At 47.6% G+C, this 15,206-nt stretch overlaps 1 protein-coding gene across 2 annotated transcripts in view; it reads right to left on the bottom strand.

Moving 5' to 3' along the window:
* The window catches only part of LOC8030082 (coronin-1C-A), a 31,958-nt gene that overhangs the window by 12,542 nt on the left and 4,210 nt on the right, over positions 1 to 15,206 (bottom strand). For both annotated transcript variants that reach the window (XM_029995577.3, XM_029995579.4), the window contains exons 2-5: positions 10,959 to 11,159; positions 6,991 to 7,243; positions 2,273 to 2,448; positions 433 to 549 (exon numbers count right to left, since the gene is read on the bottom strand). In XM_029995577.3, the coding sequence (XP_029851437.1) occupies positions 433 to 549; positions 2,273 to 2,448; positions 6,991 to 7,243; positions 10,959 to 11,159 (747 nt within the window). The remainder of the gene's footprint in view (positions 1 to 432; positions 550 to 2,272; positions 2,449 to 6,990; positions 7,244 to 10,958; positions 11,160 to 15,206) is intronic.

Here is a 15,206-nt window from a genome sequence, read left to right as displayed (position 1 = left end):
AGCCCGCTAACATGAATACCCCGCACAAGTTTCAGAAACAAACTGAAAAAAATGCAAACATTTTTTACTCATTAATTTGGACGACTAACATTAAGACAATTCCTGCAGGGAACGGAGGTGTTCACATCAATAAGACATAACTGCATAGTATGAAACACGTTACCAAGTTTCGCATCATCTCCAAACTAGAAACGACTGGGGAACCCTGTTAAAAATTATGAAAATTGGGCGACGAAAAATGTGTCAGGAGACTGCAACAATGGAACTTTAGTTTCCCTTTTTGTTTGTGCCTTCTTAGTAAGCACCTCTGGAACCGCCGCATTCGGTTACTTCGTCGAGCGGCACGTCCAGATATCCAAAGTCTACAAAACAGAGCTTGGCCGCATGCCGGCAGATTGAATTTGGGATGCAGAGCCCCGGGAGCGTGCCCACCTCGACCCGGAGGGCGTACTGGCGCTCGCTCATCCTCGAGAAGCCCGTGGTGAAGATGAGGCCGTCCCGCAGGTACACCGCCTTCTGGGGCTTGGCCCCCTCGTGCCCAAAGTCTTCCTGGAAAGTGGGACGGAGAAGCGGTGTCGGCAACATGCATGAAAGCTACGAAGCCCTCGAAATCGCCCTTCCAAGGCTCGGGAGTAACCGGTGTGTCCCTGCGCGACCCCGCAAGAAAAAGGCAGGCCAAGTGGACCCCAGTCCCGTCGCGGTCGCCTCCGTGCATGTCGCAAAGCTTTCTTTCAAAACCTTGTGTTCCCTATGCGCTTCTTCCAGCAAAAAAAAAAAAAGAAAAACAAGCTCGTTGGACTGCAGTTGTTGAATTGCACAACTAGACCTTTGAAGCATGTTCCGTTCATAGCGTTTTTAGAGCGCAGCTTTTAGGCGCCCGTTTCCGGCTTGAGCGGCGTCGGCGTCGCCGTCGGCGTAACCGCGCAGTGCATTATGGGTAAATTTCCCCGCTAAATCTAGCAGAAAAATTTCCCCGCTAAATCTAGCGGAAAATTTTCCGCTAGATTTAGCGGGGAAAATTTCCCCGCTAAATCTAGCGGAAAAATTTCCCCGCTAAATTAGTGAAAAATTTTCCCCACTAAATCTAGCGGAAAATTTTTCCGCTAGATTTAGTGGGGAACTTTTTCTGGGGGGTCACGTGACCCCCGAAGTCATGTGACACCCCCAGGTCACGTGACCCCCAAAATCACGTGACCCCCCCCCCGAGAACGCGTCAACTTCAGTACCCTTCCCTCCTCCTCCTCAAGAGCTGCGCTCTAATTCGGTGTTACAGGGAGTTGTAAACGGCTTTTATTTTTTTTAACCAATTGTTCACACGAGGGCAGAATGTTTCCTCTCTACTCCCAAAGTACCGTATAATCGCGTGTAAGGGCCGCACCCGTGTAAGGGCCGCATTCGTGTAAGGGCCGCACCTACGTATTTAGGACAAAGTATTGCAAAAAAAAGGATTACAGAAATTATTCTCGTATCACCGTATGGCGTAATGGCTGTCACCCTCGGTCGTGGTCGGCCGCACTGTCGGGGTGCATTTAGGTTGCGGCAAGGCATTGAGAAGAGATAAATGTCAGGTCCCGTGGCAAGCGCGAGGAATTCAGCAGGCTCGGCTCGCGCGCGCATTCAGGTTTCCGAACGCCACCATACGCTCTGGGGAGGTTTCCTCTTGTACTTCGATTCGTGTCAAAGCGTCGTGATTTGCCTGCCTTTTCGCGCAATCTGAGAGCTATGGGCAAGTACCATTTCAACAGTCATACGGGATTCAAGCCGAAAGTTGCCGCTCATGCCATTAAGTACGGAAAAAAAAAATGTGTAGAGCGCAGTACGTAAACTGATTAACTCTAACTGACGAATGAGTCCGGACTCCGGAGTGTATGCGTTTCCGACCAGTGGAGCCGAGTGCACTCAAGTACGTTCATTTCGAACTGTGGATACAGACTTTTTTTTTTTGTGTGTGTATGGGTTGCATCTTAAATGTTTCCCTCAAATCGGGAAAAAATAATGCGACCCTTACACGAGTTTATACGGTACTTCTTCCCAGGTGCAGCGTGTGCAGCCACTTGGGAAGGCGATTCCGAACCCTTGACTCCAAGTCGCAATTTCGCAAAAACTAAACTTTGGGGAAGAGGCTTTAATGCCGCTTCGACGGTTAAAGCCCCTTTGTCGGACGCCACCCGGATTCGTGCGGCTCTTTCGCCCATCAATCCAGACGAGACCAGCCCGGAGATTGACCGGATCAACGGGGCCTTTCCGGGGCGGACGGGTTGGCAGCACGCACCACTTCGACGGTGCCCGAGCGCGGGTTGTACACCCGGATCTTGCGGTCCTTGCAGGTGGTGACGATGCGGCTGCCGTCCCAGTTCCAGGCACAGCTGAACACCACGTCCGGGTGGTCAATCACCGACAGGATCTCCCCCAACCCCACGTTCCAGATGATGATCTTGCAGTCCTGCCCTGCACACGACGACAGCGATGAGTATGCGGCTTTTCCCTCCGTCGCTGGCCAGCTCGAGGAAACTTTGTGCCCTAGCAAGACAGAGGAACCAGGACAAAACCGCCTGCTGCGATTGGTCAGTGGCGTGTTTCCAGCCAATTGCAGCAGACGGCGTTGTCCCGTTACCACTTGGTCCCACCGTGTAGCATAGGGCCCCAGCAGAGCTCGGTCAGGACGGACATTCCACAACAACCCAAACTCTGCCCTCTGGGCCGGCGGAAACATACAAGTTTCTATAGAAACCGTGCCTCGCTTATCTGAACCTGTGGCACGTCAAAAACTAAGAAAATACACTTCCTTAGACCTTCTCTGAATGTGGCGTGGTAGTGTTAGGTTAATCTGGCAGCGCATAAACATCGAACACTCGCCGCCAGTACGAAGCAACGTCTACACACTCCACTGTTTGTTACGGCGTGTCAGCTCAAAGATATACGGCGCAATTCAGTGCATTGTACCCCATTACTATCACGTGCGTTGAGGGAAAGCTGCCCTTAAAAGCAGATCTTTTTTTAAAGGTGTTTGTGTTAATTCTAGCCAGAAAACGATCAAGTAATATATTTTCATAATCAGAAAGATGTTAAAAAAAAATATTATGACCACCTACATAAAGACAAAATCGAGAAATTCAGTGTATTTTTCTGGAAATAATATGGGGGTTAAAGGGACAATGAAGGCAATTTCGGACATCTTTTTGGCGATTGAACTTGGTTCCAGGCACGTCTCAGGTGACGCTGCCCAAATTTCAGCCGAAACCGGCGCTTTTGTGCCGCGCAAATCAATTAAACAGTCGCAGTAATAATCCTACCGGGATCGACTGGGGCGACGCCCCGAGAGTTGCGGGAGAAGCCAGGAGAAGCGGAGCTCACGTGACCGATGTGGGGCCAAGAAGCGCGACATCACAAGAGACGCGTCAGCGATTGGTCGAAATGAGAAATATGCCCTCGGTCACGTTTTGGTTCACGATTTTTAGGAATACTGTTCCAATTTCCGCGTGAATAACCATGAAAAGTATAAATCGGACCGGAAATGATTACTAAACCGTAAATAAAGCAGCACAATGTTTTTTTTTTTTTTCTTCTTTGCTACGCTGGACGCGAAAGGGGCGACGAGCAACTATGGGCAAACAAAATAAAATAAAAAAGAACACGGTACTCGAAGGATTCTGCATAATTGTAGCTGTAGATGGCTGTTCTAACGGTCGACTGAAGACCAGTATTAGGGAGTTTTCGTAGACCGCGCTGCCCCCTCCGCTAAGCGCTCCGCAACTAAGAAGTTGCTACTGCGCCTACGCGCCGATAGCCTTGACTGTGGAGTTCCCGCTATCGTAGCGGGTTGCGATGGGCCTTGCGGGACAGCGAAAACGATCTACGAAAACTCCCTATTCGTTCGGGCGACGCTAGTTTTCACGTGTGGGTTACTGTTTGTGTTCTTTGACGACGAAAAGAGGATGTCCGCGGAGAAACCGGATCCCGGAACGGCCGGATCGCTGCCGCTTTCCCCTCCGCATCTCCTCCGCGTCCGTCCTTCGGCATGCGGGCTGCAGGTTGCCGGCTGGGCGGTCTCTGTGTGGTCTCCGTCGGGTGATGGCAGAGGCCGCCACACACATACTCCCGTTTCACTGGTGTTCGGTCACTGAACGGAAGCTCAAACTCGCTTGCGAAAGTGGCATTGCCGTCCATGTTGACAGATTCGGCGAAACGACCGCGCCACCGCGCTGCTATAACCCACCGCGGTAACCGGACTCTCGATCTCCTAAATGCCACCAATACCGACTATTCACACTTGACGTCACTCCCTACGTCACCTCCGTTTTCGGAGGCCCAGAAACGAGAATGGAGATTGTTCAGTTTTGGTTTCTTTACTTCTTTCGTAGGCACAAAAATATGCGTCACAAATGTCTACAAAAAATTGGGCAGCATGCTATGTTTCCTAGAAGCATAAAAACACCATTTAAAAAAATTAAATAAAATTGTCTTCATTGTCCCTTTAAAGGGTTAAAGCAGACATTTTTTACCTTTTTTTCTCACCCCAACTTTTTTCCAGCAGAAGACTGATTAAACGGTGAAAAATAATTTACTGCAATTAAAGCATCGCTGACATAATCTGAAGGTTAATCGATGAACTGCCGACTCCACATATGCATTGGGTTAGGGCAGAGGGTTATCGGAAGATCTTGTGAGGGTCGCTGCGGCCGATGCGGTGTGTCGTGGTGCGAGTCGTTCGTTGGAGCTGCAGAGTCTACTACATTTATATAGACAATGATTTAGCTAGAAATTTATGATATTAGCCTTTTGACATCCACTGCCCTCCCTGAGAAAATTGAGGCGGGCGAACCCGTACTACCCAGAAGAGCATTTAATAATACCATGCCACCCCGTTGGCCAGTCATGCTCGTTTATTATACTAGAACAGTTTGTTTCGCTTGTCTCAGTTGTCCCGCAGACAAACAGCTTGCGGATCGTAACTAGACGAACGTGAGAGGCACTCTCTCCTTGTCGCAAAGTAGCGCAATTGTTCCAACTCCGAAAAACTTACCTACGCTGTGGCATAGTAAAGGGAAGCATTGGCTGCAGCGAAACTCTCTTACTCGAAGGAGCTAGCAATAGCACATTAATTTCTGGTCCAGCAGTAACCTCTCCATGCAAAATATTTATATTACTGCGAAACTTAAAAGTTGCACAAGAAAAAAGTGCATAGAACTTGAGTGTAAGGTTCGGGAACCTTTTATTTTGGTGTATTACTTTGTCTGGAGGCCCTGCACGGACGATTTTGGGGGAGACGTGTGGGGTTCACTAGGGGATGTTAATGACCTCTGCGCGGGAGAACTTTGTGCGCGGGGCGGGGAGCCCCCCTTTGCGGTGAGGGTGTCTTGTTACTCGGGAACAGGCAGCGGCGCGGCGGGCTGTCGCCTTCCGCGACCCGCTCGGCTGCCTGCAGCTGGGCGGGTCGCGGGGCAGCGGTTAAGTGTCTTTCTCTGGTAGTCGATCAGTGCCACCCCTTGGGGTTGTGTTTGCTTTGAGAATCGTTTGTCGCTTCCCATTGACAAGTGTCAATCGCTCCCCTAGAAGTGTCTCGGGCGCTGTGCTTCGTCTGTTGGCACCTGCCCCTCCAGCCGCTGTTCGGAGTGCCAGGGGTGATTTGTAGTGTCTGAGGACCAGACTCGTCTGCGCCTCCTACGTTTTGCGCCGTCTGGCCCTGGGCTCGGAGCGCCGGATGAGAATGTTGACCCTTACGGGGAAATGGGAAAGAGGGACAGGCTTCTCTCAATAAGAGCACAGGCAAGACAAAGAAAGGGAGGAGGTCTTTGGTTTGGTACCGCTGGAGAGAAAGGAGCCGCTCTCTAACAACGGCCAAGTCCGGGGCTCGGGTTGTCAATGTTTGTATTCCTGTATCCCGTATGTTAAATTGTCTTTTATTAAACTGTTCTGTAAAAGTACCTGCGTAAACAGTTGTCTGGCCCGAACTGCTACACCACCGCCACCGTCCAATGCAAGCCATCCTCCTTCACACCATCGAGGAGGAACCACCCTTTCAACCTATCAAGAACCTTACTCTGAGATTCTACAACTCACACTACCGGTATTATGTAAGTATCCAGATTGGAATTCCTTGTTTTGTTGACGGTGAACCGACAGATCTCTTTTAAAAGAAACAAATATTTAACATACATAGCACAGTTCACCCGGAAAGAGGCATCGGTCATGGTGATCCACGCCTCCAGACGTATGCCTAGAGCAGAAGACGCATCTGCACAAGCAATTATTAAAATTTAGGCCGTACACTGGTAGCACGATTCTATCTTTGATTCGACTGAAGCACCGAAACCGCACAATTTTCCGCTAAAATGTTTTCCAGCCAACACCACGCGACAAAATAAACGCAAGATTCTACCACCGTCTAGCGCGCTAACGTCGAGAGCCTAAGGGGTAGCCATGCTTCTATTCCCGCTTCGATGATGATGATAGCGCAACAGTAGTGCCACCTTTAGGTCCATCTCGAAGCCAATAGTTAAGCAGGGGCGAATTAAGAGGGAAGTGGGGGGAGGGAAATACTTACTCCACTTATAGACCTTTCCAGGAAAGGGCTGCTGGCCGGTTTCATTTTCAATGTTTGTGCGTATCGCGCGTAATTTGCTCGCTTTCCGAAGCAACGCACACGCGCGTGCTGAGCTGTAGAGATTGCACGCTGAGCTGTGGATTTGTAAACATTGGAAAGGTCTATAAGCCCCCCAACATCAACTTCGTTAACAGAAGAAATTAAATATACCAACTATTTAAGAAAGAAATGTTGGCTTTTTAGTGAAACGGCAAATATTAGGTCAACCAGATAGATCTGGGCAACGCTTTGCCCGCGATACCATACCCGTCCGTAACTTCGGATCTTTCCGCAGACTCCCCACACCCCCCCCCCCGCAAGCCCGAACCATAAATCCTGTAGAGGGGACCGTCTGTTTGGACCGGGATGGCCCGGAAAGAAGAGCGCGAGCCCTGCAAAACACCTACCGACGCTGAGCAGCACGTTGTTGGCCGACGGGTGCCAGAGGACCTGCCCCACGCGGCGCTCGTGGCCGGGCAGCTCGACGAGGGGCTCGGTGAGGGGCCGCACCAGCCCCAGGTTGGGGATGTGCCAGACCCGCACCAGCGCGTCGTCCGAGGCACTCGCTATCACGTTGTCGTTGAACGGGCACCAGGCAATGTCCAGCACAGGCCCCTTGTGGCCCGCCACCAGCGGCTGGTTCACATCCACCCGTCCCGTCTGCAAGCGGGCCCAAGGGCGGCTCAGGCCGTGCGGCATCGACGGCGGGACTAGAGTAACCGTACGTGCTCCACTTGCAGAGTATCGCAACGCTCTCAAATTTTATACTCCAAGCATCACGGGGAGAAGTGACCGTTGCTCTTGCAGGAGACGCGACGCAAGGCGGCGACTCACCGTGTACGCACGTGCCGAGTCGTCTCCTTGTGCGTGGCCGCTCCGAAACGGCGCTTTCATTATAAGAAGAATGCGGTTACACGTGTCTAAATGGCACACACGGTGTCCGAAGGTTCAGGAAACTTCCTGCTCGTCAAGCCTCAGAGAAAAATCCACATTTCACGAACGCAGAGCGAAAAATATGTCCCGCCCCAAATCCGGCGCTCCGCAAAAGTTCTTTCCCGCAAGCGCCGCAGTCAAGTTTGGCGCATGTGACCCCTTCTTTGCCAATGAGGCGTTGGCGGCGAAAGGAAGGCCATACTTTGGCCCTGCCATTTAGTTACTCTAGGAAGGACTACGCACCATGGGTCTAAGGATTGAAGCTTCGGTAGTCACCTAAAATTGGAAGAGACAAAATTTTTTTATAGTCGGATACTAGTTAAGAGTGCACCACATAAACGCCACCACTTACCAGCTGCGGCAGCGGTTCTCAAACTCTCTAATCTCGAGGAGCCCCGAGCTCTCTGAACTGACAATCGAGGAATGCCTTCGAGTCTCGGCATAAAGGAGTGCGGCTGAAGACCCTCTAAACGTTAATGCACAAACTATCGAAAATTGGGCTCTTAGTTATGAATCGTGGTGGCCTAAATCAACTGAAATTGTACTTTAACTGGAGAAGCATGCTTTGGGAAGTTTTGAGCTCATAGGTTTGAAACCCAGTTTGAAGACCCAGGAGCTGAGGCATTGAATCACTCCACGGGAAAAACATTCCCGGTGCCGATTCGTCCAAGGACGGCTTAATAATAAAAATCTCGTTGTAGGCCCGGATCTATTCGACTTGCCACAGGGACCTTATGCACTCGACAGAAGTGTCGTAGTCGGCGAGGGATACATGACCTGCATCGATCTCTATGCTAACACAAGCACAAGCTGCCTGGGATGCTCACAGGGTTGGGGAGCCAACACAACACTGCAGTGTGCCTAGCTGTTGCAACTATGCTTTCATGGGCCTCAACAGCAAGGAAGTTCTTGAAAAGCACCTGTAAATCAGACGAAACTAAGGGGTAACTTGTGGCAAGTCCTATGCTCTGTAGCCAACAGCTGGTCACAAAGCCCTGCTGCTGGGGACAGGTGCACTAGTGCTAACTTGCATTATAAACTCCACAGCTATAAGAATAAAGAAGAAGCTAACAAGGATTGTAAACCTCTTTATCCTGTGCATAAAGACAGAAATATGCAAAAGTGCATTTTCACTCAGTCTGTAAACTTCCCCGTTAAATTTACAGGGGAAGTTTTCCCGCTAGATTTAGCAGCGTTTGCAACGCTCAACTGGCCCAATCTAGCACTATAAGACATTTTGAATTAAAATTGTGCTTTGGCCCCATCTATGTATACACTTCTAAGGTTCTTGTGCTGGCCAGCAAACTCAAGAAGTTCTCACAAAAACACAGCACCTAAAGTGTCCTTTTTGTTGAACTCTGCGAGAGATTGGTTGCAATGTGTCATAAGCAACTCCCGTAACCAAAGATTTGAAAATTCAAACCTATCACATTATACAATTCTTTGCCTCAACTGCATATGAACCCTGCACTATTGCAAATCGACTTTTTTTTTAATTGTACACATGGGTGCATTCTAAGGAACTTTATTCTTTGCCATGGACAATGATTTATTCTCGCTGTTGCTGTCCCACAGCATATTATTTTTAGAAAAACAAAATCCAATCCGCAAAATAAACTCTTGAGCACTTTATGAATTCGAATGGATTTAGATTTTAATGGCACATCAGATGCCAAAACAACAGCAAATTTCCAGATAATAAAAAAAAAGAATGCACAATTTTGTTGCATCTAAAAGCCACAAAAAGTGTTAGCGATTGCTACAGTTTCTTGATCATTCATTTCTTTCTCGCAATCCCCTGATAAACACAACGACAGGATTCCACTGTATATTTTAAGGAGCCAGAGTGAAATGTAACATGATCCAAACTTAGGGAGGTTGATTTGTTAATTTTCCGACACAACATTCTTTCGGGTGATTCTCTGCGAGTATCGATGTTGCCAGCAACCAACATGCAATTTAAAATTGTATCGTATCCAAGATCATGAAACATAGAACTTTTAAAGAGTCAAACAAGATTCCTCCCTGAAACAAAATGCGGGCACAAGTCGCAATACTTTGTTTCCTCCTAAAAGCCTTCCAACGCGATATGTCTTCCTTCCTAATCTCAAAAGAATGAAACAATGTCGTCCCCTCTTCGGTTTCTAGGTCAAGCATTTAAAGATAACCCGAACAAAAGACAGAGCTATCTTTTTCGCTATCGAAAGAAGAAACTCCAGCAAAAAGCGGGGGCAGATGTGTAAAAGGGCAGCATCCAGGAGCCTCAAAAGTGTTCGGGAGATGGAGGGCAACGGGAGGGGGATGTCCCTGCCCTGCCCCCCCATTGTTTGATAAAAAGGTCTTAAATGTCTGAAGGGACCAACCGCTCGCCCCCCATCCCTGTCAAATATGAAATTCAATCGTAATGTCCCCTCAATGCCGATTCCTGGACACCAGATGGGTCCACTATCATAATTATCCAGTTCTAACACACCGCTATTAATAATAATGTGCACACAGTTTTTATACCAAGGAATAATGATTCCAACATGCCTAATAGTTTAGTTTCATATCCGATTCTAAAGTACAGGTAGTTTTTAAGTATGTTTTTGTCAAGAAAAAGTGTGTGTTAGAATCGGTAAGTAGGGTGACCATGTTGACACAGATGATAACATTTGGAGGACATGAAGCTACTCCGCATTCTACACACTACCATTGTCTCAAAGGTGCATTCAATTGTCACCCGTTGCCAAATCATCGGACAGCCGGTACAACATTGGCCACTTTCGAATGAACGTCTTTGCGTGACTTCATCGCTCAAGCGGACCTCTGATTTTGGGCAATTTCAATTTACCCCTACGTACAGACTGCATGTTGTCTTTTGAGACATTGATAGAACTTTTCCATAAACCCTCAACTTCTTTTGAAACAATATTGGCTTAATCCTATCCTTAAAAAAAAAAAAAAAATCTTTCTCAACCCCTTTTATATATCTTCATGCATCGATCCTCAGATCAAAGTTGGCATTTCTCGTTGTTGCACCTCACTCTAAAAATTCCTTCGTACCTAGGACATCAACAGGGTCGAACCACCCGCCCACATAACTATTATTGACACCTTCGTTAGATTTAAAACCTTACTGCGTTTAATTCCTACTCATGTGTACTTTACTGCGTTCAGCTGCCTACCCCAGTGCCCACTGGGCCCTGAGGGTACTGCAATAAATAAATATATAAAATACATTAACAGACAAGAACCAGGTGACCCGAGGGGGGCAAAACAACAATGGCACTGCTGCCATCTGCCAAAAAGTGCAGAAAACTCGAAGGCAGCTCGTGGCCGGCTCTCACGGTTGTGGGAAAGCAGTTTGGCAGCCGTGGCCACAGTGCCAGTAGTGGGGTCAGGGGCAGGATCACGGGCAGGGCCAGGGGCAAGGCCGGCTCAGACTGCCGCGACAACCTACCTTGTTTAGAGGCAGCACCATGAAGGCGCCTCCTCCTGCAGCCTCAATGATGATGGCCAGGAACTTGGGGTTGACGGCGCAAAAGTTGGAGTCCCATGACTGCTTGGTGATGCGGATGTTGTCATAGCACTGCTCCCGCTTCAGGGCCTGGCCGAACACGTGTCGGAACTTGCTGGTCCGCACGATGCTCCGATGGGCCATCTGCGGGCAAGAGGGCAGTCTGCAACTCCTGCAGGGCCCCCGTCGGGGACGGGAATGCACCGAAAGGGCAGTGCCGTCGCCAGAGGAAACGTTTTCCATGTGTCCCATGACGGTCATTCGGATGAAGTTCAGCCAAATAGTAGGTGCAAAACGTCGCGCACGACGCGAGACTTTTTTCTTCCTCGTAGACTGCGCCCCTTCCTTTCACCTAGCCGGAATGGGTGCCGAAAGTGCGTCGTTTCGCTCGCCCTGCGCAGCTCTCTTTAGACAGGGATCCAAGAGCGCCCGAGGTTAGAGGCTGCCTGATACATCTGCACTTGACTGTGCCTATTGTGTTACGATTTCTTTTAACCACTGGCACACTGGCACCATCTACTGAGCAGACCTGGAACACTTCCAACCTATGTACAACTAGACTTGTGATGGCAATACAATTAAATGCAAATGTGCAAGCGAGATGAACAAGAATGACAAAAATAACCTCTGGAGAAGGGGAACAAGGGGGACAAAGGACAAACACAAAACTTAATATCCATAGTAACCCTGAGACGTAGGAAAAAATAAAAAAACGGACAGTACAACGAAGTCTCTAACACAGCTTGAAAATTTATTTAACAACCATAGTCTTATATACCATGTCACCGACCTCCAACACAATTCAAAAGACCTCCTCGCCCACTTCACAGTGTACCCTCGCCCTCAACATGTACCGACAAACGCACACAAAAGCAAACACGCCTGAAACACAAAGGGACACTAACTCGAAAAGGGAATGCAGGGACTTCCCCACTTGGCAAGGTCAGACTGAACCCAACAACACTTACTAAAACTTTTTTGTTCCCCCATCAAGAGACAAACAAGGTTGTCCGAAAAAGAAACCACAAAAACCACACCCAAAGGAAGAGAAGAACCCGAACCGCAAAAGAATTAACCCATCACTTAACAAAAGAAAAAAAAAATTATAACCCAGAAACTTTTTTTTCCCTTATCAAGGGATAATGAAGGGTTGACTGACACAGTTCCCAAAGCTTAAAATATGCAAAGTTTCTCTTAACGCTCTCCAATGGCTGTTCTTCTCTCTATGTAAAACTTCAGTGCCCTCCCACTCTGGTACACAGTTGTTGCACTCGACTACATGTTTAGCAATTTCAGAGTCCGGTGCATTATTTTCAACCGGTTTTTGTGCTCCGTTATACGATCGTTTAAACACCAACCAATCTGTCCTATGTAGGAAAACCCGCAACGCAGAGGAATATTATATACGACCTCTTCCTGACAAGGCACCGCTGAATCCCGGTGTTTTTTCGTAAGCTTCGGGAACTGTATCAGTCAACCTTCATTACCCTTTGATAAGGGGACAAAAAAGTTTCTAGGTTTATATATATATATATATCAGTGTGTCGAACCGAAAAAAATATGGGTTCGGTTACGGTTCAGGTTCAGGTAATTTTATTTTGTTCCGGTTCAGTTCCGGTTCGATTAATTCGATCCGCGAACCAGTTCGCGAACCGGTTCGGGGCGCTGAACCGGTTCGCGAACCGGTTCGGAAATTATAAATGACAAATTGCAACATCAAAATAAATTACAAATAAAACATCTGAAATCAGCACATACGAAACGGGATACATCGTAGTGTTAGGCTCAGGGATTTCTACCAGGAATGGTTTCTTTATGTGCACGCAAAGGTTACCTCACCGACGTTTACGCATTCGGACTTCATCTAATTGGGTCGGACGCAGTAGCTGTAAAATCCGCGACCTCCTTACAAACCCACTTACAAGTAGAACTCGCTAACTATCCCGCCACCTCGGCGTGTAAGCAATTGAAGGAACAGTGGGGGGAAAATACAGCTTTCTTTATTTGAGCTAGCCTTCGGTAACTCAAATTAGACCCTTAAAGAAGTTTTCATTAAACAAGATAGGGAATATGAAAAACACTTTACCGAACGCAACACCAGAAGGACGTAATAGGATAAATATTAAAATGGAAGAGTTCGCTGTCTCACAAATATGTTAGCTTCTAAGTGCCTATAAGAAACCGGATGCATTATTATCAAACTCCACAGCCTTTTCTTTTCTCATTCCGATGGAAGGAAGCTTCAAGAACTCTCGCGTTCTAGAAACGTGTTATGAAATGAGTACACAGCAGCATTTAGGATTTACGAGATTGTAGGAAAATGAAATCCCGTGACGCGATTTTTTTTTTTTGCACAGCCTTCCAATTCTTTTTCTTCCGTGCAAGCCGCGACCAGCGCAATGCTGGTTCCTATGTCAAGATTCATGGATGCAGCGTTTGTCAAGATTCATGGATGCAGCGTTTATATTCCTAAAACTGAGTGGAGAAGAAAAATATGTCAGCGAGGTGTGTGTCAGTTGACGGCACTTAAAAAACAAATGGCATTGATAGCACATTCATTGTCAACAGCGCGTGGCCGAATCGTTTTGACATGAGCCGGTAACCGTTATTTTTTTTCCGGTTCAGTTCCGGTTCGGGTTCATCGCGATAACAATATAACGGTTCAGGTTCGGGTTCAGTTCCGGAAAAAATACCGGTTCGGTTCCGGTTTTCGGTTCGGTTCCGGTTCGACACCCTGATATATATATATATATATTTTTTTTTTTTTGTTAAGTGATGAGTTAATTGTTTTGTGGTTTGGGTTCTTCTCTTCCTTTAGGTGTGGTTTTTTATGGTTTCTTTTTCAGACTACCTTGTCTCTTCATAGGGGAACAAAAAAGTTTGTAAGTGTTGTTGGGTTTAGTTTGACCTTGCCAAGTGCGGAAGTTCTCGCATTCCCTTTTCGAGTCAATGTCCCTTTGTGTTTCGGGCGTGTTTGCTTTTGTGCGCGTTTGTCGGTATTTGTTGAGGGTGAGGGTACACTGTGAAATGGGCGAGGAAGTCTTTTGAATTGTGTTGGTGACATGTATATAAGACGATGGTTGTTAAATAAATTTTCAAGCTGTGCTAGAGACTTCGTTGTACTGTTCGTTTTTTTTATTTTTCCTATGTCTCAGGGTTACTATGGATATCATTCACCAGCTCGCCTGTGTTTTTTACCTTTCTTCACAAAACTTAATATTTTGCAGTATTCGTGAGATCAAATTTACGCGCCATCTACGAGAAATGGTAGCACGTGACAATGTCAAAATTGTTTCGAGCCCACAGCAAACAAATGATGCGTAAAAAATTATTCAAATTTATACGCAGGTTTCAGGGCTGCCCAAACGATTGCGCCAGTGTAACCGGCGAGTTACGAGAGATGACAACACGCTCGGCACAGTCAAAGTCAAATTTGGGGGTTTTACGTGCCAAACCAACGGCGGGCATCTGTCACGCCCCAGCGGAGGACTGAGGATCGCTCGGCACAGCCAAACAAACCTGTTAACCAGCCCGAAGCTTCCGTAATTAACCGAGTCGGAGAATGCATTTCTTTGCACTTTCCGAGACACATTTCAGGAAAAGAGGCGTGCCACAACGTAGTGACGTGTCTCTAACGGGGAAAGAGGCCATGCACGATTGTAATTTGGGGTTTTCTAGGATGGCTAAAGCGCATAGGTGGACTCTGTGCCATAAAGAGATGATCCCAAAATCCACTTTAGTGCCCCTTTGAGGAGGTCGTGCCACACGGGAACTGCAATCTGCATCAACCGTGCAGCTGAGACGTATTCGTTTCCTAAATGTTTGTCGCAAATAGAATGTTAGTTCCACTTTGAATCCGGTATAGCTGCTCCAGCCACTTGGCGAGTCGGCCACAGTTAAAAGAAATCATTGGTACGGATTGACCTTTTATTTCCTGCTAAAGACCACGAGCAATGCTCAATCCCAAGAAGAAAACAATGGAGGGAACGTACCGAGTTACATCACTTGTGTCACGGTTGCCTGGTAACGAGCTGCAGTTGGGGTTTCATAATTCATTTGTGTAACTACTAGAGCCCCGAAAATTGTGAAACTTGATGCATATATTAGTTATGCTACGACGATTTCAGAAGAGGAACGATGGAGTGTTTCAAGCTTGATGCCACATCCCCTTTGGAGGGGTCCTGGAAGAAG

This window comes from Ixodes scapularis, unplaced genomic scaffold (assembly GCF_016920785.2).
Source record: "Ixodes scapularis isolate PalLabHiFi unplaced genomic scaffold, ASM1692078v2 PGA_scaffold1__304_contigs__length_218370807, whole genome shotgun sequence".
Taxonomy (NCBI): Eukaryota; Metazoa; Arthropoda; class Arachnida; order Ixodida; family Ixodidae; genus Ixodes; species Ixodes scapularis.
Note: the sequence above shows the minus strand (reverse complement) of the source record. Positions and strands in the feature narration are given on the sequence as shown.